Here is a 24,316-nt window from a genome sequence, read left to right as displayed (position 1 = left end):
GCGTTTCATTCAGTACCAAAATAACGTGTTCAAAACATCACTTTCTGTGTGACTGATTAAACTAAATACAAGTCGTGAGTACAACTTTCATGTGTGGCAGCCATATTGAATTAAAACTTGGCTCAGGAATCTCAGATGTTCCAAACTGGGATTAAGATTCTCTGGGAGTAATCTTCCTAATCCAGAGTTCAGAGGTTCCAGCTCTAGAACAAACTATAAAGATTGAGATGGTTTGTTTTTTTAAATCTGAGCGCCTTATAATTAAAACAAACACACCACTAGGAGCCATAACCAGAGTCTACCATTTATTACACATATTACATTCTTAAATAAAAATGCTCCACTTAACAGTTCTTGCATAGATATCTTACAATACCAATTTAGAAAAGAATTATGAAACAGACCGGTAACAAAAATAAATTTTCTTCTTCCTTAATAAAGAACATTACCATACTAACATCATATAATACAAATAATATTTTAAACACTTTGTACAGCAAAAAATTGCAAGTAAAACAAACGAATTAGAAATAAGAGAAACTGAACAGAGGTGGTGGTGAGGGGAGTGGGATGTAGGGTGAAGGTTTATGATTATGATGTTGATATGAACCACGAGTCAAGGAGCCCCTGTTGGTCAGCCTAACGGATACGCTTGTATTTTATTTTATTTTTTTACGTTAATTTACGATGAAGATGTAATTTTAAATCACTTAATAGATAAAAAAAAAAAAACCACTTTGAAAAACGACAACATTTAACTAGTGGTAATATATGGTGGAAGCCATGATTGGCTCTTTTAGAGTTTTGTTTTCTTGCTATACCAGAAGGAACATTTGAATTATTCTGAGAGACGATTAGCAACACCTTGTTGCAACCCAGCAGCTTTTAACCGTACATGCTACAAATTATAGTGGAACGTAACCAGATCTTAAAGCATTTATCCGTTTGTTTGTGACCTTTTCAGTCATTTTAAATTTTATTCAGTCAGTATTTCAAGGACATTTAGTAGAAATAAATAAATAAAAAAAAACACAGCTGATTTTGAGGATGTTTTAAAATGTATGTCCACAATCAGCAATAGCATTAGGATCAAAAGTGTGTTTGGACATTCTTTGTTTTTTTATGACAATGTTGCTTTTTTACACAGCTGACTTTCACATTACAATATTATATGCAGAAGAAACTTCCTTATACACCTTTCAACTGCAATACAAGTTGCCTTTTGTACTCTGTCGTAAAGAAGTATTTGTCCCTCTCCAGATAGCTTCAGGCTTCCATTAGTTATCAACAAACTACTCTTATTAATAGACAAATATAACCAGAGGGAATACAGAAAGCAGTTTTCAAATGATGGTCTCAATTATTATCAAAAAAAAGAAGCTGTGCAAAGAAACGTTTTCCTTTTTTAAATAGATGATTAAACACACTGGTCATGACCCAAAACCTTTAAATGTGGCTGAATTAAAAACAGTTCTCCAAAAAAAGAGGCTGGAACTCCTCCACTGTCATGTAAGACTCTTTCTGGGTTATTATAGAAATTTAAGGGCAGTTCTAGACACAAACAGTGGCAAAAACACTCTTTTAGGGCAATTACTTTTTGTCATATTGACATGTTTTGGGTTTTTTACTCTGCTAAAGGAAATGATGATCTCAAAACCCTTTCTGATATTAAAATTTGTCAAAAAAAAAAAAAAAAAGAGAATGAAAATCTGCTAAGGGACAAATATTTTTCACAGGAAATAACTTTAGTATAGAAGAAGCTGACCAAGACAAGTTTCCTTTCAACATTTCTGAAAGTAGATCATAAAAGTGGTTACCTCTGAAAGACTTTTAGCCCAACTACAATAAAGAGATCGATCTGGTCGGTGAACAAACATGTACAATAGTGTATTGCTTGTTAAAATGCCAGAAAGTTTTGGTACCAAACCTATTTAGAAGCAGAAGATAAGAGGAAGCTTTCTAGGCGAGAAAAGGGAGAGAAGTACAAACTAGAGAGCGAGCACCTACAGGGATCAGGAGAGTGGATAAAAGATTGATAGATTGCACTGTAAAGATCTGCTGCCGATGCAGAAAACCTTTCGCGGTCTAACCAAAGAGCGTAGCTCAAGAGAAAACTCCTCCAGAACATGCTGGGCCACAGAGGGCTCCGATTGTTGAGGTTTGGGTCAGGAAGGTGCAGGGTGGGTAAGGTGAAACGTACAGACAAAAAAATAAAGAAAAAAATTAAGTGAGTGGGTTAAAATGCGTGAATCTCTTATATACCAACACGTCAAGTATGAACAAACACAATAGTTAGAGAAGGAGTCACTTGGATGGCACTGATACCAAGAAAATCAACCAAGTCACAGCAGGACTGAAAGTTAGCGTGGTACAACAGACTCCCCCAGGGTAACGGTGAAGAAAAGGGGCCTTTCACTGGACGACAGTCCGATCTGTTGAGACTAGACCAGCAGACAACGGTCCTGCAAAGTGCATCCTGGCTGTGTGTTAAATGTTAAGTGGATATTGGACAGAGTGCTCAAACAGACTAGGCTAGCAGTGTGCGCACATGTAGAGTGCAAGAGCTAAGTATGATCACGTAGTGCAATGGTTGCAAAAACTAAAGCAGATCTAGAGAAACGTCTCGGACGGTGTGGCGTCACAACGTCGATCATTTCACACAGAGAAAGAAGTCTGCGTGAGAGATCTTAAAACTATTTACAAAAAGCTGCCAGAAGTAACAATATCTCTTCAGGACAAGGTGGAGGGAAGCTGTGGAAACAAAAGTTTGGTTTCTCAGAGGAGTCTTCTACCCGGGACCAGAAGGGATCACCAAAGGCCTACATGTCATAGTTTACAAATATCTGCTCCCAAATGGCTGCTGCTTTTTTTTTTTTTTGGCTCTCTTTTACCAAGTTTTACAAACTTTGTTTGTCAGTACGTTGTAAACGTGGATTAGAAAGGAGTTTGGACAAATGATGAAACAGTTCTGTTATGTAAAGCTAAATCTGTGTTTTTATGAATGCATTTTTTTATTTTTATTTTAAGCATTTCACTACCAAAATGAGCGGCTTACATCTCTGCAAGAAACAAATGAAGCTAAATAAATACATAAATAATCAATTAATTACACCTTACCCTGACCATAAAATAATGATATGCTTATTATACACATGCCAGTGATACTGCATAGATTTGCAGTATTTATGATTGACGTAACATGGTACAAATTGGTTATAAAAAAAAGACTAATAACCAGACAAGCTAGACAATAGAAGATGAGCTAACTAGTTGTTTAAATGGTTAGCAAGATTGGTAACAAGATGGTTGTTTGCTTAGCTTGGTATTTAGTGAGTTGAAGACATTCTTCTGTACTCATAAGCATTTTCAAAAACCTAGCTTGTCACGATAATACGTCCATCATTAATTACGTCTGATAATTACGTCTGCAGCAGAGGTACAACAGACTGAGCAGGTGTCTGAATCATCAAAGACACAAATTGACTTGCTCTCAATTGGTTATTTTCCATCATGTAGTAATGGGTAGGCTTAAGTTACATGTGCTAGTTTGGGCGTTTTAATTCTAAAAGCACAGTGTATAATGAAACATAATCTAATTCTCAAATGAAACGAAAAGGCAGCAAATGTGAAACATAATGCGAAGGTTTGAAGTGCGTCTTCTGTGTGTGTGCAAATGAGCTGAAAAGTACAACAGAACTGCTTCAAGAATGCCCAATACACCACATTAGAGGTTAGTTAAATTTTCCAAAAGGTGTGCCCAGTAAAGTGTGGGGCGTACATAAAGATAACTTTGTAAAATTCAGATTAATAAAGTTCACCAAGCTGAAATTATCAAAAAATGTCTGTCTTCAGATATGGTTAGCTCTGAAATAATCACATTACCAAGTGTGTGACTGGAATAATCCCACAATCAGATTAACTTCCGAGTAAATGTCAACTTCCCTTGACCTTTATCGACCCATGAGAATAGTGAACTTTGACCTGTGATGATTATATAACGTTAAGGCCGACACTTTCGACTCAAAGCCCACGTTTAATTCGGAACGACTTGACCAAGCAGACCTGCGGTATCCTAAGCGGTTACGTTGAACTACAGCTACCTCCCTCCCGCTGAAGCCGCCGGCGCCTCCATAACACCATGAACACCTTATTTTACATTCATGAGCAATGAGTTCGGCTCCGGCTTCCAGCAGACTGGGAACGTTGCGGAGCATGGAGAGTTTGTAATTAAGATCTACCGGGATGGTCGCGTAAGAAAAAAACACAACCACCAAAAAACAAACAAAAAAAGAAAACAATCCCTTTCCTTCCACCTTCCATCTGTCTCTCGTTTTCTGCATCCCACGATGCCTCGTGGGTCTATCCACTACATCTACTACATTCACAGCAGTTCACTTGCAAATATGCAAATCTTTGGGCAAAACGTATAAAGTGTGCATTCAGCATTCCTGCAGCTGACAGCGCAGTGGACAACTGCTGCGGACGGGAAGGGAGAGGTGAGGATGGAGGGACGGATGGAAACAAACTGGAATGGCACTTTAACTGTGAAAGCAGGTGGAGGGTTTGGTGGCGGGCGGCGAGGATCGACTAGCTGGGGGGAATTGGCAGAGAAAACGTCATTTATTGAAATGTTATCAGCAAGATAAGGCAGATTATTAAGTGATGTTAAGATTAATATGCAAAACCAGTTTTCCTTTTTCCATTTCAGCTTAGATCTTTTTGTTATTTTTTACAAGTTTCACTACTATGTTGTGGTTCTCTGTGCAACGGTTCCAGATCAGATCTGGCTGCGGACAGCTGGCATCTGTGTGGCTCAGGGTCCCCCCTCGTATTTTCTTTTTTTTAAAAAATTATTCTACTCGTACTACTCCGTTTCCCTGTGACCCAGAGCTATCTCATTAGCTCAGCCGCAAGAAGAGCTGGGAGTCGCAATGCTAATCAGAGCAGCGCGCGGTGGCAGCTAGCCGGCCCGGATGAGCCTCCGAGACGACAGGGGACCCGGAGCTGCACAGTGACAGGAAACCCGCTCTGACAGGCTGAGAGACAGGAAGGGGGACCAAATGCGAAGCTGCATCTGAAGTGACTCTGAAATCTGTCAAATGTCTGAGGGGAGGGGGGAGAAATTTGTTTCAGGAAGAGAGTTTATTTGCTTACGGTTTGACAGAGCTGCAGTTTTAACTGGAGCATTAGGGAAAAATAGTGGTGTAACCTGAAAGATAACGAAATGTGAAATTGATTTCGGCTAAATCGAGAATGGGATTTTACCGCATTTCAAATCGGAAAGTCCCGTGAGGTGCATGACATGTCCTTGGATTTTACTACTATTCCTCTGATTCAATAAGCGTCGTGGGATATATTGATGAGTGAATAAATTAAGAGCCAGAGGAAAAACCCTAATAAATATATGAAACATTTTTTGGAGGGAAATTAAAAAAACAACAACAATAATTCAACTCCAACTGTATCATATTGTCTCCCCCAACATGGTTGCACACTAGGAAAGCAGTTAAAAGCAGTTGATAAATGGCCGATGTGCTCACAGTATGCATAACGGGGCTGAAACAAAAACAAAAACACACAACATTCAAGCCATCAAAAGTCACAAAAGTGCAACAATCCCACATTCGTCATGATTGTATTCCCCCATATGGGATAGTTTCCATTCGCATCTCTATGCAAAATGAAAAGGAAAGGAAAACATCAACATAGATTTTGTGTTGAAATCAAAAACAAGAGGTTCTTTTTCAGGCGGTCATGATAAAATATTTGCACCCTCTTTCCGATCCAATCTGCTCGAACACGTTAGTTTCTTTTTTTGTTTGTTTTTTAAAAGGCGGTTTTATTCGATGATTATATTTCAGTTCATGGCTCGGGCCCCAGTTTTGTTACATTCAAATTCAATGGATTTGGTAACGTACGACACTTTTGTACAAACTGTTTCTGCGTTTTTGCAATGCAAAGACACAAAATCTTGCCAAGTATTTTTGTTCATATTTCCATTGAAAATATCTTAGAACGCTTGAAGTAAGACAAAATGAACTTACAAATAACTTTCCAGCAAGATATAAAAGATATAAGAGCTTGCTTAAGACCAATAGTTTCTAAATATTGATGATGAAGTAACTCGTTCCCATGGCAGATTATTTCACCCCATCACTAGTCCTTTTTTTTCATCAATATTAAGGATGAAACAAGCTTCTACATCTTGCTGAAGTTACTTGCAAGTTAGTTTTGTTTTAATGTGTTTTAAGATTCACTATAAAAACTAGAGGAAAGATACTTGGTAAGTTTTTGTGTTTTTACAGTGTGTTAAGGAACCGACACTGTGCAGTGTGGCTTTATGACGTTGCTCCCTTCGGTTTTGAACCAGATAGTCTACTATTTAGGTCCTAAAGAACTGAAAAAGGGTGCACTTACTTTATACCCTGACTGCATTACATAGACAGAGAAGAGTTAGTAGAGAAAGCTGCCGTTAGATACACAGGACTCGTACAGAGGCGGCGCCCCGCTGGTCTCCTCTGACCGGAGAGACTCTGCCCGTGGCTGAAGGGCAGTTCCACGCTGGAGGTTTTTGGTATCGATTGTTCAAAGCTGCACCGTATATATATACACCCCCCAACCCCCTCTACCCTGCCTACCTGTCCTCCACCCTTCAGGGGGCTTTCTTTTTCTCCACCGTTTCACCTAATGAATGCTGGCAAGGCCAACTGGCACAATGACTGGGCATGATGGGAGTCGAAATCCTCCCTCACCCCCCCCCCCCGACCAGCTTCAGTAACCTGCTTCCTCACCCAGCTGCATCAGTGAGCGTTGGACTGTCTGCTACAGGGCATGTAGGTGTTGGTGGGCGGATGGAGCAGCCGTGAGAGCGTTGGCGTTGAAAGCCCCAGGATTGCGAGGCTCGTGATTTTGTTTTCCCTGCAACCACTGAGCAAAGAAAGTCGGCATTCAGAGATGCGCCATCCTGATATTTTATTTAGGTTTTTAATGTCGTTCGCATTCGGGTCGCATAGACGAAAGAAGGAGCGCGGTCCTGAAAACCCAGCAGGTGATCCGACAGACGGAGGAGAGTTTTCCCGGTGAAGCAACAAATTCCTAGGTATTTCTGTGAGCGTTGGTTAAAAATTCATAAACGAACGACGGCAAGAGATTCTGCATAATTTAGGGAGCGACGTCAAAGGGATCCGCTCGGATTTTTCGTTGACGAGTTTAATTTTGTTGTTTTGGAATAATTCTCCCAAATTCTGAGCATTGACAAAAAAAAAAAAAGGCATAATTTTCAAGGCATTGAAAACTCAAAGGAGAGAGTTCAGGGGTTCTGTTAATAGATTGTAAGCAGTTAATATCTTACCTGAAAAGATATTAACTTTGTAGGTAAGAAAAGTTAATATCTTTTCTTATTGATAACCTAAAGTTTACACTTTAGGTTTAACCTAAAGTGCAAATTTTAGGTTTACACTTTCATTTAGTGTAAACCTAAATTAGGTGGTGACCAAGGTGGACTTTTAACATCTCAATACCAACTCTGGACTGAGAAATGACATATCAGTCTATGCAAATGTTATTCTGGAAATATTTAAATCTAACCACACAGAATGTGATGATTATTGACAGGAAATTGAGGTGGCGATTGGATTGGTTTTAAAAAAGAAAAGATTCCATTTGATCTTGTTCCCTCTGAGACTGGCTTACAGCGTCCAGCTCTGAGACCAACTAATCTGGATTTATTCTAAATGAAGCTGTATGCTGCAGGTAACTCCTTATAATCTTCTAACAAAAGCTGGCTTTAAAAATTACACACAGCCCCTTTTAAAAGCTTTGTTTTTGAGTTTTTAAACACTCATCGTAGTCGATGTCGTCGTAGAACTGGCCAAATGCACTCCGAGTGGGCAGCGCTGGAAGGTTCGGGTTCCAAGTTTCTAAATGAATGCTGCTCAGCCTCCTTTGTCGAATCGAACCTGCATTTGGGAATTCAGACGCTGATTTCCAATTTCCAATCGACGTTTCTGGAGACTTTCCCAAGAAACCACATTTTACAGAAGCAGCTAGCTGACAAAGTTTGTTGTTTTTTTTTTTACCGGTTTTACGATTTTATCTGCTTCACTTGTTTTACCGTTTAGCCGCCCCCCTCACCCCCCTTCCTCACCCGCCGACTACAAAACACCGACCGTCGCCAACGGTACAGGAACCGATTAAACACGAGGCGCAGACTGCAGCGAGGGTTTCTGTGGGTGACTGTTGGAGCTGAGAACAAGCCGATTTCTCACTTCAAAAGGATTTGGGATTGTTACCTCCAGCCGAGAGCTAAGATACTCTTCCACCAAACAACAGTTGCTAAATTCCTACTGTGAAAAAAGATTTGGGAACAGAACATGTAATTCCACGAAGAGTGTGAGTCTGTCTGTCTGTCTGTCTGTGTGTGTTCATGAGCCGGCGTGTGTGTGTGTGTGTGTGTTTGCAATAAAGCCTGCCATGCTGCGTTTTGTTTTCCAACTCTCTTCATTAGCTTAATAATTATTTTTCTATTTCTTATTAGTCTTATCTTGAGAGGCGCCAGGAGCGTAGGAACTGCAAAATGTGTGTGTGTGTGTGTTGACGGAGTACATGTGCTTGTTCTGTATGCAAAGTGTAAAGAGAGAGAAAGAGCTGTTTTTTGTGTAGTATTTTTAACAGTCTTTTATAGTTTTTTTTTCCATTGTGTTTCATTTTTTCTTTCTTATTTTAAGCTGTAGAAAAAAAGCACAGATAACATTAAAATAAAAGAAGTAAGTGCAGTTAATGGATACAAAACAGGCGAAGTCGCCGGGGTCTGTGTGACCAGTTCTGTCCAAAACCAACATACGAACGTGAAAGCTGGCATCTTCAGTCCCATGTGCGGGAGAAAAAAAAAGAAGCAAAAAGCTAAACAGCAGCTCTCTGAGCCCCAGTTCTCGCCCTGCAGTGCTGCCAGGAAGATGGATCCTCTGAGTTGGTGGAAACGCACATGGATGACTTTCAGAATAAAAGAAGAGACTAATGAATAATAAAAAAAAAAAGTTTGCCAGTTTTTTTACGCGAGCGAGTCCTCCCTCTTAAGAACGCGGGGGGTCATCCTGGGGTTTGTTGTTCTGTGTTTGAGCTGTGTTGGGTTGCAGGGCAGAAAGAGCGCCAGAGAGAGAAAAAAAAATGAAGACCTCTCTGCTTTTTGCTTTTATTTCAGTCCAAATAAAACACCGATCCTTTACTCTGAGCTGTTTCAGTTTTTTTTTTCTTTCACCCCATCCATCGGCTGCTCACACAGTCTGCAGAGTCAGAGCGCACGGGAATATAAAAAAAAAAGACCAACAACGCTCTCCTTCGCTTCCCACACATTTTGTTGAAGTCACCTTAGACATCCAGTCTTTCCTCTAACATTTCAGTGAGCTCTAAGAAGTTTTCTCCAAGAGAGAAAAGCGCAAAAATGTCTTACTTTTTTTCTTTTTTTTTTTTTTTTCCTTTTTCCAAAATTATGTATAGCAATAAGAAGGATTATTGTTCTTTAAAGTAGAAAAAAAACGGGAAGAAAGTGTCGCTGCGCATTTCTGTCGGATGGCCGGCGGAGGCGGCAGGCGTCTCGGCGAAGGTCGAGAGATGCGAACTCCCCCTTTTATTTTTTCTTCGGAGGAGAGCCTGAGAGCTGCAGCAGCATCTGCTGACCGATTTCCCACGAACGCCCCGAAACGCCCCGTCGGGCGAGAGAGGGGGGTGGAGAGGGGCGTCGATTGTCAGTCTCGATCCGCATGGCGTCTCTCCCCGCAGACGCCGCGTCGTTGTTGTTTTTCTCCCACATAGATTACAGCTGAGTGCGGCGGATGATATTTCCTCATGTGTTTCATGTAGGAAAGAAAACACACACACACAAAAAAAAACGGCAAGTAAAAACATTGAGTATTTGAAAGCACTGACTAAGTGAATATTAAAGAGTTTCCCCCCCGACCCCGCTGGACTGCTTCTTCACCAAAATGACTCACTAATTGAAACGGGTTGAATACACAGAAAGAAAGTAAGGCGGCGGAGTGTTTCGTCGAGCGACTCAAGCACGGTTTGGCAGTGTCCAAGACCCGCGAGCTGCAAGAGAGCAGCCAGGGTTCACCGGGATGATGCAATAGAAGACGGATGTGCGAAGTGTGTACTGCTGCAAAATGTGAATGTGTAATATTAAAGAAAAACAACAATCTAGCTACTCTTCGTCTCCTCCTTTTCCCCCTCTTCTCCGATGGAGATCCTCGAAGCAACCGTTGAGGGTTTTTGCTCTTTAACGGTTTTGTAGCTTCTCCGGCCATTCCTCTCTCCTGCCACTACTCCTCTTCATCCTCCACCAGTCGTCTTCCTCGTCCACTCCTCTCCTTTCCGACCCTCAGATGTGCCTCTTCATGTGCAGGGCCAGGTGGTCCGATCGAGAGAAACACCTGCGGAGCGAAGCAGAGAAACGGTGTGAGACAGCAAATCCGGGAAGTTAGGAGGCAGCAGGGAAAAAAAAAAAAAAAAAAACAGCATCCGAAGGGAATGCAGCAACAATTACAACATTGATTTGAATAAAACAACTAATTTATTAGGCCTGGAAGTCTGCTGATCAATGCCAAAATCTGGATTTGTTGGCTCCAACTGCGCCACATGCCAGACCTCTTTAATACCCACCGGCTCTGTGTACTTTCAGAGACATTTCCATAATCCAATGTTTCGTCAACTTCCCACTGGAAGCACGTGATATGCTGGAAGAAGCTCACACTTCCGGCCCGCAAAACACCCGTATCTTATCTCTGGATTTGGGAAAAATGCTCTCACGTTGTTGAGATGGTGGGCCTCTCCTGGGCTGATCACAGATCCTCTTCTTGCTTCCTTTTAGTCACCAGAATCCAGCCAGTCTAGAAACTGTGCAAGCTGTCTGCAACTTCTTTGACAACGTTGTCTTCCAATAATTTGGACTAAGAAAGTTATATCATTGTAATAAATCCCCAACATGATATGTTTGTTTTCTATGTCACACAATAAGATACACTTGTATTTGCGGGGGTCAGAAATCACAGACCCTGACCCCCGATACCCGTGTATCGCTAAAGTCAGTGAATACTTGCAGCCCTGTGTAAATGCATGTATAACTGCATATTTTAATAGCCTAAACATGTTAATACGCATCAACAGATCTGTCACAATGACAACATTTTACTGGACGATAAATTGTCCCAGAGGTTATCGCGATAAACGATAATATTGCTGCTTTGATCCCATTTTCAAGTGATGCGGTAGGAATTGAACGGCTATAATGTAAAAAAAAACATATTCTCAAACATCAAACTTTAAATTCTAAATGAACATTTTAACTGGAACTGGAAGACATTTTAAATATCCAAAATAAATAAACAAAAACAACAAACTATAAAATGATTATGAAGGACAACTTCGCCTTCAAAAACAGGCTGGTTGAGACCAAAGCACCAGACTGAAGACTTTTGCCCTCTAGCTTTTGGTAGAAAGAGGGAGAAAAAAGAAAAACAATAAATCATGCAAATGGATATTATTGAGCCTGTTTTAATTTATCATGTGATTAATTGCTCATGGCGACAAGACAGATGATTTTGTTCAGTGGTATCTGTGCTGTACATAGTAATGTGTTGATTGATTAGTTAATAAATTAAAAAAAAGCACATTGCTCCCTCGTGATGTGCCAGAGAGCCTTTGGGAGTAAAAACAAATAAAAACAACCATCAAACAAATGAACTAGCTTTCATCAAGACTTTTAGAAGGTCTGTCGATGTCAATGAAAGTAATCAAACGGCATAAAAATAAAAGCACCGCACTTCCAGACGTCATAACTGATGGTCAAAAAGCAAAGTGCTGCACTCCAGTCTTACTCAAGAGCCGCTTCAGAGCCAGTCGAGGATGATTCTTATCGAAACGAAGATGACAAATGCATCTGGAAGCTAAACACCGGGCCGGCGGCCAGACTAAAAACAGCCAAAATCTGTGTCACAAACAAGTGCAGAGTTGATAGTCCCGTAGTTACGAAACGGCGGCATTGAAGCCGACCCGCTTCGTCGTCGTGCGCGAGCTGTGCCAAGATCTCACGACGAGTAAAAAAAAAAGTCCAATTCGGCTTCACTGATTTTCCTAAACATGCCTCCGTCATGGCCGTAAATCACAGCCAGACCCTCCACGACTCCTCCAGCTCAGAGGGAAATGCAACTGCAGAGACTAATTAGATATGCAGAGTGAACACGGAGGCTAATGCAGGCGGGGCTGCGGCTGGACCATTTAACACGCTGCAGCTGGTGACATAAAACCAGGTGATGGCTTTTTTTTTTATTTGAAAAAAAAATAAAATAAAAATACAATAAATCCACAAGCAGTTCGGTTTTACAACGTGCGCTTTATGGGTTGTGAGAGTATTAAAAGCTGAACGCCGTCTATAATATTCAAGACGAGCGATTTAACTAAAGGAGAAGAGGAACGGGCGAGAAATTACAAATTCAATTTGCCAGAGGCTAAATTCATTATTAATTAGTCGATCCTACTCTTTGTCTTTTTCGCTTGTTGTTCCATCCAGATATGAGTAGACACACAGATAAATACTCAAAAGGAAAATCAATAGCTTAATTTCACCGACTCTGCGGTGAATGATGCGGATTTCTGCGAGCTGCCTCAATTAAAACCCCGCCACCACCGGGTGTCGGTTCTCACCGAGCCGCTCTGAACCTGCAAGCAAGCTGGGATCTTCAACCAGAGGTTTTCCCTCTGCATTCAACACAAAGCAAGACAGTTTAAAGCAAAACCTGTGTTTTGATGCAACTAAAGGTTTGCTTACCGTGGAATCGCAATCAAAAACACCTACAAGATCTATTTAATTTAAAAAAAACCAACAACATCCAACCAACTGCTAAACATAAAACAGAACAAAAGTTCGTCTTGTTTAGTGAGTTTTGAGTTAACGAACTTGAACTAAAGCTGATGTAAGCAAAGAATCTGTCCAAGACTTGGCTTTTTATGTACTTTAGCTTAAGTGTGAAGATGTATTACATTTCTAAAAGATGCCATCAACTAACATGTAAACTTGAGTTGCATCCCATTCTTCCTCCGGTAGATATAATGTGATGTTAGCCTTCCTATTGCAACCATAGCAGCTCCAACTCTTCAGCGAAGACTTTCCGCAAGGTTTAGATGTGAAGCCTTCTCCCAGAAGTGCAGGTGAGAGGTTGTTTAAAGGGACAATGCACATTGCAAAATGTGCTAGCATTAGCCACGAAGGCTAGTTCTCATCTGTGGTCGGACCAAGAGATCTTCATCGCAGTCTCTCCTCTGATTCATCACTAAAGTGTTTTGTCAGGTTGAGATCCAGGCCAGACGTGCTCATTCGTGTTTTTATGCACCTGGTGCAGTCGTGTTGGATCGACGTGACTGTGAGCGTCCAAACTGTTCCCTCAAAGTTGCGAGGATAAGTCATCCAGAATCTTTTGGGATGTTGAAGAACTAAGTGTTTCTTCTTAAACAATAGTCAAAAACCTTATGCTTGAAATGTGCCGTTCTAACTGCCAGACCCAGATTCATCCACTGAATTGGCAGACAAATACGCATAATTCATCGTTCAAGGGATCCACATGGAGTCCAGTGGTGACATGCTTTACACACCGCAGCCAACACGTTGCACTGTACTCAGAGATGTACGATTGGACGCACCTATTTTCCCAAAGGTAAAGTCCAGGAAACTCTCAGCAAGCTGTTATAAATTCAAACTTATGGCCACATAAAGTCTGGAGGTACATACTGTTGCTAATGCATCTGCAGTAAGTTCACAACATCTGCTTATTATACAGCTCAGCATCTGCTGACCCTGCTCTGTGACTTGGCTTAGACCAATAGAAAACCAGGAATGTTGGGTTATTAGGTAGAGATAAGTCAGATTCCACTGTGAATATTAATGAATATTAAGGTGACTCGGCTATTAATGTAGGCAGCTATAAGCATTTTAGAGGGAGTCTCACATTGGCTGTGTTCCCTAACCCAGGGTTTCCCCCAGAGTGTTTTAAGCCTGGCGGGCTACTGGGCTTTACTTAAGCCCCCACCAGGCTAAGCATTGCTTATTTATTTAAGTCTTTTTAAAATGTTTGTATTTTTTTAGATTTTATAGTTGGTGTTCAGGTATTAAGCTTCCAATCTTTCAATAACACATAACTATCAAGTGATATTTTCACATTTTCTGTCAACTTTAAATATTTTTTAACTCAAAAACACAACGGGCCGCTGGACGAATGACTGCACTGCCCTGGCACCCAACCACCGGACTTAGGACGTTTTCTGGGGGGAGACTGGGGGCCCATTGTGAATGTAATCCATGCATCCTTTTTCTTCCTGTTTTCATCCTTCTGGATGACCACTTGGCATTGTCACAAACATCTAAACAATTAAATCAAGGCGACGTTATGTCCAATCCTTTTAGGCAACCAAAACAACAATAACAGCCTCTGAATGTGTGTGGCGACAGCATAAATTTCCAGATTCCCAGCAACCTGAGATTGTGCCAGAACACCGATTAGTCGCCGCTGACTGGATCGCAGCTACAATGCAAGTTTTGAAGATGCCAAAAACAAAAAAAGTAGAAATCTTTTTTGCCAAGCGAGTATACCGGCACAACAAGGGCAAACATCTTTTTTTTCTCTCTGGTCTTTTTTTTATTTTATTATTTATTGTTTTTGGTGTTTTAGCAATGGCAACAGGTGCTAGGGATCAGCTGAAACCACATGGCGTAGACAGAACGCGGTTGGACGCGTTGAGTCCTTACGGTAAACAATGAGCGCTTTTACAGCTGAACTCTGCTCTCTGTTGTCTCAGGGTCTACTGTTTCCTTTTAGCTCCCAGCCAGCCATGTGGTACCTACTGTAACACCTTCACTGATCTCTCTGCATGTATGCGCGTGTAGGCGTGTGTGTTGGCGTGTGTGTGTGTGTGTGTGCGCAGCTAGACAGATGGTCATCCCAGTTACTGTGTCACTGTTGGAAGGGGGGGGGCGTAGCGGCTACTCCAGCTGGTAACCTCCCACTCTCAATCTCCTGAAACACACACACAGACTTCCTTCTTAGCTTCCTTTCTTCATCTTGACTCTCTTTTTTTTCTTCTTTTTTGTTTTTTTGTTCTCCCCCCCCCATCACTCCTCCTTGCTGCTCCACGGAAACATCGGGGGGTCTTTGCTTGATTAGTCAGAATTAATAACATACTTGTGTGTGTGTGAGTGTGGGTGTGGGCGTGTGTGTGTGTCCTCTGGGGAAATACTGTCAGACTGAACATTTTATCAAATATTAACTTCTCTGGCTGCCACTTTTTGCTATTCTCATGGTAATATTTGCTGGACTCCTCCCACCGCAGATGTACTTTAGCGTTTGTGTGAATTATGCGAAACTCTCGACTCCATTAAGCATATTTTAATGTATTTTTGGAATTTAAGCACAAGAAAAAAAACAACTTATGAGGCTGCCTATGTGATATTGTTATGAGTACATGAGACAATTACACCAGAAAGCTTCACAAGTAGACTTTGATATTGTGTAAAATAGACAAAGATTTTACCATTTGATTTCAGGAAGACAATGAGCATCCACAACAAAAAAAAACTTCCTGGAAAATCTAAGGAGACGAATTTACGTCACAAAGAGAAAAGAAAACTCATGAGTTTTTTTCTCTGAATTTTTGAGGGGTAAAAAGTCTGCCGTAATCTGTGCTAATCTGTCTCTTCTCATCCTCATCGTAAGGAATCAGCCGAGGTGGTTGGAGAATTTGACAAAAATCCCTCCTGAGTGCATTTCTCTGTACATAGTCGCTGGGAAGAGGGATGTTCGGGCTTCCTAATGAACCCGATGAACCCGATGACCCCGCGACCTGATCTGGCTTACTGTGCATGTAGGTGAATTCATCTCCGAGTAGAAATGCTGGGATGTTTTAGTTCAGAGAATAGTGGGAGCCCAACATTTTTAGAACGTTTACATTTTGAAGTTGAACGACTTAAATGTGTAAAAAAAAAAAAAAAGAACAAAGTATTGATTAAAGCCAAAAATCTATGACATCAGACAAGCTGTTTTTGCCATAGTTGTATATCTGTATGTACTATATATTAATTCATGCAACGCAAAATGACTTTGCATTTCTGTTTTTTTTTAAATAGGATCTAATGCGGCCCCAGCTCCCAGCCTGGATTAGACGCTTCCAGCAGGTTTCTTTGGGGGTTTACGTGTTAAACCAAAACTAGAGGGAACCCACAACAGCCAATTACACTCTCTCTCGGGTGAAAGTTGGTGTGTGTGAAATAAATTGGGAGGTAGTGCAGGCACACACACACACACACACACACACGGAGTGGGAGTGCATGTTCAAGTGGAGCTGGCATCTGGTGCCACTCAATTAGCTGCGACCTGCTTGCCAATAGCCTGAATCCATTTAACAAGGGCATGAGTAAGCACACACACACACACACACGCACACACACGCCCCCCCCACACACACACCTCCAACCTTGAGAAGCAAAAACTAAAATAGTGACAATGTGACTCACAAATACAGCTCCGGCTTTGGTGTGGCAGTCTTTCAGTCTGTCTTTGGTTCAAAAAAAAAAAGAAAAGAAAACAAACACCCTCCCGTCAGCTTCGGCTTTGTTTTCCTTCAAATTGGGCCGGACACGAGTCAGTGCAACAAACAAATTGATTCGGGATTGATTGGGAAAGCACGGTACATACATCTGTAGTCAATTTCCGTGCGCAAACCTGCCTCACACCCACGTCTTTCCTTCTCTCCCTTTCGCAATATAAATCCGCTAAGAACCAACTTAATTTAGAGTAATAGCGTTCCTTATCATTAAATTGACTACACCGTGAGCTGTAGTGTTGAATATTTATCACTCTTCAAGATAAAAATCTCCCCTCTGAGCCGCTCCTTCGCAGCTGCTGAAGGCGCACAGCCTCTCTTAAGAAAACGTTCACAATTCAAAACCACTAATTTACAATCTTTTGTTTATTACTTAAAAAAAAAACAAACAAAAAAAAACTCGATCTTTCTTCTGCGTAAAAATAACAGAGAAGAAATTTGTTATGGATCATTACAATCCCCGAGCGCCGCATGTGACGCCTGTAGATTGAGGCTGGATGAAAAATGTTGTTTTATTTATCATTTGTCAAAGAAGCTGTCTGATTCCCTGCTGCTTTGAATGCATTGAAAACCAACGTTCAGAGGCAGCTTCTACAGAGAGAAAGGCTGTCGTACAGCGATATGACAGCAAACTGCTCCCATCATTCTTCCGCTATAACAAACAGAGATGAAATAAAATGAGAAACTTAATTTGGAGGCTTATTTGAGCTACTTCAAATGTCAGCTTGAACATGTTTTGTTGCGAGTTAAGTGATGTGGCTTTTTAGCTGGCGGAGAGTTGCTGCAAAACGGGAGACAAATGGATGATGCTCTTTCTGAAAACGCATACAGACAGTGTTGCTTTCCCCAACACAAGCCAAACATAATTGTGATTGGCAGAAAGCAAGGCTTAGAAATGGTTTAAAAGTGGATTTTGAGTCTAAATAAAATCTTGAGAATTGAGTAAAGACTGAAATTTGATCGTATTTTTTGGTCAGATTGGTTGGAGAGCCTTGGTGAAAAATAAGGTGTTAAGTTTAGGTCTGCACCATTCTAACACAGAAATTAGTTTTCAATAGAGCTCTAGCTACATCTTTAAGGTCATTGTCCCACACTTTACTACAGAGGAGCTTCCCCTTCCCCACAGCATGATGCAGCCATTGCCATGTCTCACAATGGGAGTTGTGTGCTAAGGGTTATGTGCAGTGTTAGTTCTCTGAAAAATATAGACTTTAGACCAGCAAGTTAGGTTGTTGGTCTAACTGACCAAATCTCCTCCTTCCTTTGGTTTGTCGTGCTTTTACATGGCTTGTGGTATAAAGTTGATTTGTTATGAGTTTCTTTCAACACCATCTGTCTTGCCACTCTCTCAAAAAGTCCAGTTTTGTGGAGTCTATAACTAATGTTTGTCCTTTTGGAAACGTTCTCCCACCTGAGCTGTGCAGCTTCCCGTGGCTGCTTCTCTGAGTCGGGATTTCTTTGCTCAGTCTGTCAGCTGAGGTACATAGCTTAGGGGATCTCTTGGTAATTTTATAATCGGGAAATTTGCTTTTTAACTTTTGATGGTCAGCTTAACTCTTATAATTCATTGTGATTAGGGGTGCACCGATTGCAGTTTTCTGGCCGATCACCGATTATCGATCTATTAAAAATCCTGACCTGCCGATTCTGATTCTACCGTTTTTTTTTTTGTTTAAAATGTTGCTAAATGCAGCAAGAAAGTTGAGGAGTTGCCAACAGTGAGATGACTATTGTGGTTTGTTTTCACACTGCACTGTGGCAAACAATCCAAATTGTGGTGGCGTTGTACCAACAACCACAGAAGCAAACAAAACCTTTTGAAGAAGACACTTCCTTCTTAGAGAAATGTCAACAAAAATGGAGTAGTGTCAGGTTTTAGCGGTTGTAGAATTTCTCTTTTATCTTTGGTGACAGACCGTGAGCCACTTCTCCCGCTAGTGTTAGAGTCTCACATTTGATTTGGCTGTATTTACCCAGAATGCTCGCTATAGCTTACGTCCTGCTTGGCATTCACATATGCAGCCGAACCGCACCAGAGTTCGCTTTAATCGAACCGAGACCTGGGTTTGTAGGCGGTCCAGAGTTCGATTAGGCATTAGGCAGTCCAGTCTGATTGTGAAAAAACTGGACTTTCTAGGCAAACGAATTGGAGTTCGATTAAAGCAGAGGAAAAGGGGCTCCTTCCACTTCCCAATCAAATTCTACTTATGTTGTCCTTCACAAAAAATCCCACTAAAATACATTAAAATGTCAGTTTCTAAAGTGACAAAATGTAAAACGAATATGGACACCGTCAGGAGGAAGGAGAAGGGTCTCAAATTGGCCCGCTGTGCCTCTAGTTGTAGGATAAACATTGATCCTTGTTACCTTAAGACGTCCCACAAATGCAAACGGTGCAGTGTGCTTGGTAGTAATCTGTGTGAATGAAAGGAAGCGAGTGTTTACCTGTCGCAGTGGTTGCACTTGAATGGCTTCGCTCCGGTGTGTTTGCGGTAGTGTCGCGTCAGCTCGTCGCTGCGGGCAAAGCGCCACTCGCAGCCCTCCCATGAGCACTTATAGGGCTTCTCACCTGACAGCGAGGAAAGGGAGAAAAAGAGCAGAAGGTGTCACATTTTATTACAATTTCTACATCTAATTTCACACGTCTAAACTACAGCTGTTCAATAATATGCAGGTTACCACCCCTAAGTTTTTCTCCAAAAAAACACACACACACACACTGCTACCCAGCCCAGGGGCGGCCAAGCAGAGCAGTTTTACACAACAGCCATTTTAATGAGCCAACACACTCAATTAGCTGTAAATGAAGTCTTTCAGCACTGCAGCATGTTAATTCATAATCCCAAATTCACCCTGAAATGAATCTCGTTTTGTTCCCTTTATTACCACACCTCCGCCCATCCATGCACACGCCCACACACACACACACGCACGCACGCACCCACACACAGAGGAGTGAGCTGGTAGTGGAGGGAGTGTGTGTGAGGGGGGCTGAAATGTAAATGAAGTTTCATCCTCCGGTTCACCAGATGGGAGAAGAGATGGTCTATTGTTCTCAGCCTGTAGTTATCTCACCATGATAGAAAGCCTTCCAGCTGTGTGTGTGTGTGTGTGTGTGCGGGTGTGTGTGTGTGTGTGTGGGTGTTGAGGGGGGAGAGGGGGGTGCATGTGTGTGTGTGTGGCATGAAGGAGCAGGCTGTCTTCAGATGGGACCTGATGATGCATCTCTGTGTGAAGCATTTTCTCCTGCGTGTGCAAAGTGTTGGGTCAGATGAGGTAGCAGTTAATCTGGACTCCAACTCAGAAACTAATAACGCAAACAAAAAGTGAGGAGAACAAATATAATTCAGGTTTACTCCTGTAATTAAAAAAAAACAAACAATTTTGATATTAAGTATAATAATTATAAACATAATAACTAATAGCTTTCGAGAAGGTCAAAATATTGGTACAATTTCTTTTGGCTTCAACTGACTGGACAGTGATTTATCTAAAAGGACATTGAAACACATTTGGACAAAATTAAATCCTTTTAAATTGACAAAAGTCATAATAGATAAAAATCTACTGAAAATCAAGCAGGGAAATTGTTTTTGAGATGCGGCTCCACACAATTATTAAAATAATAAAAAACATAATAATAAAACAGGCCTGGGCAAAACGGATAATGCTGCAACTGGTAAATCTCACTTTTGACTGCTGTCTCTCTAAGACTTCAGAGTAAAACTTACTTCTTTCCCAGTCTAATGCAATACGATGTATTTACTTTAGAATTTCTATGTCATCAGTTGTGTAAAAGTGTTAATATTTTGAGGTTAATTCACCCCTTTAATAGATCAGACTCCATTTCATATGCAGTAATTTGCCCCTTGCTTGTGTTTCTGTCCTGTAAACAAACTACAGTATTGGCATACAATTACTTAAACCATGTGTATACATTTATGTTTTCACTGTATCTATGCAAATGCCCCAACAAAATTGCTTAAATCCTGCATATAATTCAATTCAAACTATTTCATTATCTGATATATTATTATTCCAAAAATCTTGTATAACACTGTTTGTCTATTAATTTAGACTTTTAACTCCTTTTTTGGGCCACTTAAACTCTCACAAAACCAAAATGAACCTAAATGAGTCGAAAAGCCTTATTTTCTGATGGGAGACAATTAGTAGCAGAGTATCGAAAATGACTTTAAATAGTCGGTTGTTAAAGCGGGAACAAAATGTCCTTCGGAGCCACGAATTGATGCATGGTCAGAACAAAACGGTCAGCAATTGAAAAAGTTGAAAATAAACGAAACTGCGAGAAAAATGGCAAAAGGGAAAATGACCAAGCTTGTCTATGTAGATAGACAGATAAATAAATAAATAGCTATCTTTACTTCCTCAGCAATATAAATGCGACAAAGTGTTTGTTTGACTTGTGAATGTTGAATCGATCTGAGCAAAGAAGATGTAAAGATATATTCAAATATTGCATTTTTAAATCAAGGAGGAACATGCAGAAGGCAGACAGGTTCCCCACTTTTTCACCGATTGCTGAACTAAATGACAAACAAAAAAAATATTTCCCACAAATACAATACGTAAACTTGGATCACAAAATAATATTTTTAAGTCCAGCAGTCCTCAACTTCCTTTAAATTCAATCGCACAAAGTCACAAAACTTGACTTGCGAGAGCTGAATACTCTTGGCTCAAATGTATTTCCATACAAAGACTCTACATTATAGTCAAACAACAACAAAATGACCATTTAAATTAACTATATTTGAAATATTGACCACAAAAAAGTCACAACCTGACATACCCTTGATGTTCCTGGCTGTGGTTACTGTAATCGGGGCCTTAATGATTCCTAATGGGCAGTAATATGGCAGCTTACAGTCAGTTAGCCAGATGTCCCACCAGCCCCTCTTCTCCTTTCACAGCACACATCAATCCTCTTAAGAAGACAAACGTGCACACATTCACAGCTGAGTGGAGCTAATGTGGTCTGAAGCATTAGGAAACATGTAGAAAAGCCAAACATTTGCAATAAAAAAGCTTTTTGCCCACAAGTGATCCAGTTGTTAAATGGAACTGTGTTAATTTTTTTTGTTTCCCGCATTAAAGGCAGAATGGAAATAAAAACTGTCAGCGCACGCTAAGGGACTCTGTTCCCTGCAGAACATTAGCTTGATCTGCAGTACAGGGTGGTGTGGTGTCTGATGTTATTATCAGAGATTATAGATTATTCCCAGGTTTTAACCTCTGATTTTATGAGTCTTTTATCTGCTGATACCGACTTTAGCTGCTAATTCTCATTTTCAGGGCTAAAATATTGGAAGACATGAGAACAGCATTCCAGCCTTTCTACTGAGCACTTATTTATTTACATTAAGAGCAAAAGTAACATCCCACAGTGTGTAAGAGAACTGTCACTGCTAACAGGATTATTGTTTTATTGCGAATCACAGATAAAATGATTTAGTGGTGGATTTTTTGAACAGTTTATCATGTTATGCTAGCAGTTAGCTTGATTGGGGGCAACTAGCATTCCTAAAACTGTAGCTTGTGCTATTATATTAATGTGAACCAAAGATAAAAATGATTCAGTATTTGATATTTTGAACAGTTCATCATGTTATGCTCAATAACATGATACAGGTAGCCCCAATCAGCTAGCAATTAGCTTGATTGGGGCATGTGGCATCCCTAAAACTGTAGCATGTGAGGATTCTGTAGCCTTAATTTAATTCAGATTTACAAAAAGCTGCCAACATTTCCAAACTCAATATAAACTCAAATGATAAATTAGCTTTGTTGTACTGCAGTCAGCCTTCCTGTTATCATTTGAAAGTCTAGCTCTCTGCTGAACTGAACTGCAGAAATATCCTATCTTGTCTTAAAGTACAGTTTCTTTTAAAATAGATTATTCCCTTTAAGTCTTTCTCTACTTCCAGCAATGTCATTTTAAATCCCACACAGGAACTGAAAATCACTAACTTTTGGTATGCCTCACTGAGTAATTGTCTCCACACTTAAGGGTGTTGTTAGTTTGACCTCGCTTAAATATTTTCCATTCAACAATCAGAAAAAAGTATATTTTTGATTTTTTGGCCAACTGAACACCGGGGTCTTGGCCGACCAAGCTGAAAATGGTTTCAGTCGCCACCCAAATTTAGTTTCCTCTCTTAGTTACCATTACAGGAATAAATCAGGCCACTAGAAACTTTGTTGTTGCCAGGATTATCAGTTAAATGCCTAAAAAATAAAGAAACACAAAGTAATACTCTGAACAAACAACTCCTATTGTTTTGACGCAGTGGAACAAGATGTCAAAGAAACAGAGTGGGGAAAAAAAAAGAGAAAAAAAGCACCAGACCATGACCTCTTCATTTCACTGTAACAGGAAAAGGAAACTACCTGTCAACTCTGAACTGCTTTAGTAAACTGTAACGCCACTGATTCCACATTCAAACCATCAGGATAGACGACCGAAAAACGACACCTGCCCACTCTGCAGCTTTGACAGCAAGGTGATGCAACGAAGCGTAAAAGATGATGTTGAACAGGAACACCGCACTGTGAATGATTGCCCCTTTTCTTCCCTTTATTTCCCCACAGTTTGCCTGTTTCTTTGATCGGAGACGACTTTTATCCACAGACACAACACGACTGCGGTTGCTCTCGGACTAAATTATCTACGCATCAGGAGCTGCACTCTCCCGGATTTCCATATTCAAATTCTCCCCGTCGTTTCTCATGCAGTCTGTAGCCGACTTCAACAACCGGGATTTGGGTTTTTATTGCCGCCTTATTGCGCTCTTTAGGTGACAGGTGATTCCTGTGACACCGCTTTCATTTTGGCTGGTGTGTGAATATGGATTTTGAATAAAATATTCTGTATTATTGGGTCGTAGGGAAAGGAGCATCTAATTAGTCCCAGGTACCGCGGCACCATCCCACTGCTGTCCGTATTTCATTATGATATGCCTTGAATATCTCAGGTTAAATCACTTTCACAGAGACACAAAGTCGTGAATTGATAAAGGGGAACTCAGTTTATGTATCTTATGTGTGGTTTATGCTGCAAAGATATATTTAAAAGCGTTTGGAGTAGGCTTGGATTGGTTTCTGGTTAATTTTCCATCTTTGTGTTAATAGGTCCATTCAGATTGCTCGTAAAACTATTCCTGCTGTTTATAAAGTTCCTTTAAAGAGAAACCAGAGCTATACTCCCTGGTTAATAAAAGGCTAAGCAGCATTCCTGCTTTCCTACCTTGTATGGTCAAAAGAAGAGAAAATTCCTCAAACCTTTTGCCTTGGAAAACCACAAGAGTCACCCAAAAAAGTAAGAAAAAATGGTAATAAAAAGAAAAAGTGAATGTTGCAAGAGTTATCGTGCCTCTTGGTAAAATAAACAGCCTAAGGCAGGGTGCTACCAAAGCAGACATCAACGCTAATTAGCTAGCCAGCATGAACTTACTGCACTCCCAACATTGTTTTGCAAAGAAAGGAGAGAAACAAAATGTTTAATTGTAGATTTTTGTCTCATCTCAAGTTAATTTACCTTCAAATATCTACAGATCAATAAAAAACAGCCCCATGAATCTACTTTTGTATATCCATGCACTGAAACTAATATAACTGTGGACACAAAGATATTTTTATAGCAATAAATATAGAG

The 24,316-nt window shown here is 40.6% G+C and overlaps 1 protein-coding gene across 2 annotated transcripts in view; it reads right to left on the bottom strand.

Annotated features, from left to right (window-relative positions):
- Positions 1–292: 292 nt before the first annotated feature.
- klf7b (Kruppel like factor 7b) overlaps positions 293–24,316 on the bottom strand; it is an 86,613-nt gene continuing 62,589 nt past the window's right edge. For both annotated transcript variants that reach the window (XM_032567204.1, XM_032567203.1), the window contains 2 exons: positions 19,087–19,210; positions 293–10,427 (listed from right to left, as the gene is read on the bottom strand). In XM_032567204.1, coding sequence (XP_032423095.1) covers positions 10,376–10,427; positions 19,087–19,210 — 176 coding nt within the window. In that variant the 3' untranslated portion in view covers positions 293–10,375. The remainder of the gene's footprint in view (positions 10,428–19,086; positions 19,211–24,316) is intronic.

The sequence above is a fragment of the Xiphophorus hellerii genome, chromosome 7 (assembly GCF_003331165.1).
Source record: "Xiphophorus hellerii strain 12219 chromosome 7, Xiphophorus_hellerii-4.1, whole genome shotgun sequence".
Classification (NCBI taxonomy): Eukaryota; Metazoa; Chordata; class Actinopteri; order Cyprinodontiformes; family Poeciliidae; genus Xiphophorus; species Xiphophorus hellerii.
Note: the sequence above shows the minus strand (reverse complement) of the source record. Positions and strands in the feature narration are given on the sequence as shown.